The sequence below is a fragment of the Gossypium hirsutum genome, chromosome A10 (genome assembly GCF_007990345.1).
Source record: "Gossypium hirsutum isolate 1008001.06 chromosome A10, Gossypium_hirsutum_v2.1, whole genome shotgun sequence".
NCBI classification, from domain to species: domain Eukaryota; kingdom Viridiplantae; phylum Streptophyta; class Magnoliopsida; order Malvales; family Malvaceae; genus Gossypium; species Gossypium hirsutum.
This window is the reverse complement of record NC_053433.1, coordinates 82008433-82010815: the sequence shown is the minus strand read 5'-3', so window position 1 is coordinate 82010815 and position 2383 is coordinate 82008433. Positions and strand designations below refer to the sequence as shown.

General features: G+C 31.8%; 1 protein-coding gene across 1 annotated transcript; it reads right to left on the bottom strand.

Moving 5' to 3' along the window:
- Positions 1 to 83: 83 nt before the first annotated feature.
- On the bottom strand, positions 84 to 1230 carry LOC121208328 (uncharacterized). The gene is made up of 3 exons (XM_041078889.1): positions 1038 to 1230; positions 653 to 877; positions 84 to 309 (listed from the first exon to the last, which is right to left on the bottom strand). The coding sequence occupies exons 1-3, from the start codon at positions 1076 to 1078 to the stop codon at positions 177 to 179; spliced, it is 399 nt and encodes a 132-aa protein (XP_040934823.1). The 5' UTR covers positions 1079 to 1230; the 3' UTR covers positions 84 to 176.
- Positions 1231 to 2383: the final 1153 nt, after the last annotated feature.

The following is a 2383-nucleotide window of genomic DNA, read 5'->3' as shown; positions in this document are numbered from 1 at the left end:
CATGGAATGCAACATTAAATAACACTCTACTTGAAGAAGCGCTAAGCCTTGGCTTTTCCAGCTTGAAGAGATTGAATCCTCCACTACACCTTCAATAAAAATGTAAAAGTCCATTTTTGCCCGGGCCCATACCAACAAAATAACCCAAATAATAAAACCCAAAACCTAAAATCAACCTAGCCCAACATCCAAGCCCAATCCCAAAACCCTAGACTCCCACTTGCCTCTTCCCATTCTCCCATGTTGTCTGCCACCAGCACCACTCCCACTCTCCCATGCTGTCTGCCACCACCATGCCTTTTGCCGCACCTGCAAACAAGCAAAGGAAAAGGACAAAAAATGGAGCAATAAACATTAACAGAATATTGTATTTTTGGCTATAAAAGCCACAAGCAAAATCGGACCAGGGGGAAAAAAAAGAGAAAAAAAAAGGAGGGGGGACTTTTGTAACAAAAAAGAGAAGATTCGGCTTTTGAAAAAATTGAAAGAAATAAAAAAGGGGGCTTTAGAAGGTGATTCACCTTGTTTTTTTTCGTTTTCTTTATTTTCGTTCTATTTCGGTTTTTCTATAGTATTTCTTTCTCTTTTTTATTATCATTCAATCAACACACATATATATAAGATAAAAAAATAAAAGTAAAAAGGAGTTTACCTGTTTCCGGCGGCGGTGGAAAGAGGAAGAACCGAAAGGTCTCTTTCGATTTTGGCCCTTTTCGCCGGGATTTCGGCTTTTCTAACCCCAGATCTGGACTCTATTCGCAAAAAGGAGAAAAAGGGAGCTTTTTTTGGTTTTCCGGCCACCGCGAACGGCGGCGTCGTCGCCGGCGTCCGGCGACCGGTGCGGTGGTCGATGGCCGGCAAAGGGGGCTCTTCCTCTCTTTTTACGGACACAAGAACAATAAAAACATAAACTTTGAATCGGAGAAGTAATTTTCGTTTCTTTATTTTTGTGTGTTTTTACATCTAGTTTGATTTCTTTTTATTTCTTTCTACTTACGAAAATAAAAACAAAAGAAATAAGGAGAGGAGAAACTCACCGGAGTTGGCCGTGACCGTGCCGCCGGGGTTTTTCTTCCATCGTCGGCCGTCGGTCTTGGTGGCGTGGTGGCACTCAAGGTGTTAAGAAACCCAAGTGTTGGGTGTTTGAAAAAAATGGTGGTTTGAAAGAAGGCAGAGCCTTTTTCCTCTAGCAAATTCAAAAAGTGAAAGAATAAAAATATAAAACATTTTTGGTCTTTTTTTCAATCATGAACGGCACATTAGTGGGGAATCTTGCACATGCTTGTCCTTAATGGGTAATTTATGCATTTAGTCCCTCCATCTTGCGTTGAAATGCAATCAAACCTTTTATTTTTTTCGATTTGGGCCGCGAGTTTTGTTTCTGTTTCAATCAGGTCCTTTGACCATGTATGGTCCTTTGCGCTGAAACGTTGCACTCTAGGACTAGGGAATATTTCTCTTTTCAGTCCTTCCCTTTTCGCGCGCCTCACATTTTAATCCTTTACTCTATTTCATTTTTGATTTCAGCCCTGAGATTTCGTTTCCGTTTTGATTTAGTCCTATTATTATTATTATTATTATTATTATTACCTATTTGTTTATATTTATTTTATTTAAATTTTCGGCACATATATACATATACATGCGTATATTTTTGTGATATACATACATTGTTTTTATAACATATATACTTATATAGTTTATATATTTTACAACTTATGTACATATCTATATATCTATATATATATTTTCATTTTCCTAAATATATACATATTTATATATAATCTTTATAGTTTAAAATATACTTTTTTTATAAATCCGTATATACACACATATTACTATTAATTTATATACATACATATCCTTTTATTTTATAAGTATATATATTTTTATATGCACGTACATACATATTTTTGTATATCTTAATTTACATAAATATATATATACATTTTCAATATATTTTTTTACATGTATCAAAATTAACGTATTTATTCGTATACATACGTATATTTTCATTATTTTTAAACTTTAATTTGTACATACATACTTTCTTTTATTTTTCAACATATATATATACTTACTTTTATATGTATTTTATTATTTTCATATTCCATAGTTTTATACACCCATATATATGTACATATTTTTATATATACACATTTATCGTTTCTTTTATATATTAAAATATACTTTATACATTTTGTTAATTTATATATATACATATTTTAGTTTATGTCTATATATATCTTTTTATATTTAATTGTATTTGTTACTTATTTATTTCATTTTCGTTATTATTTTGAATGAATGTTTTAATTTATTTGTTTATATATATTGTTATTTTATATGATTGTAGGTATGACTTCTATTTATTTTATATTGT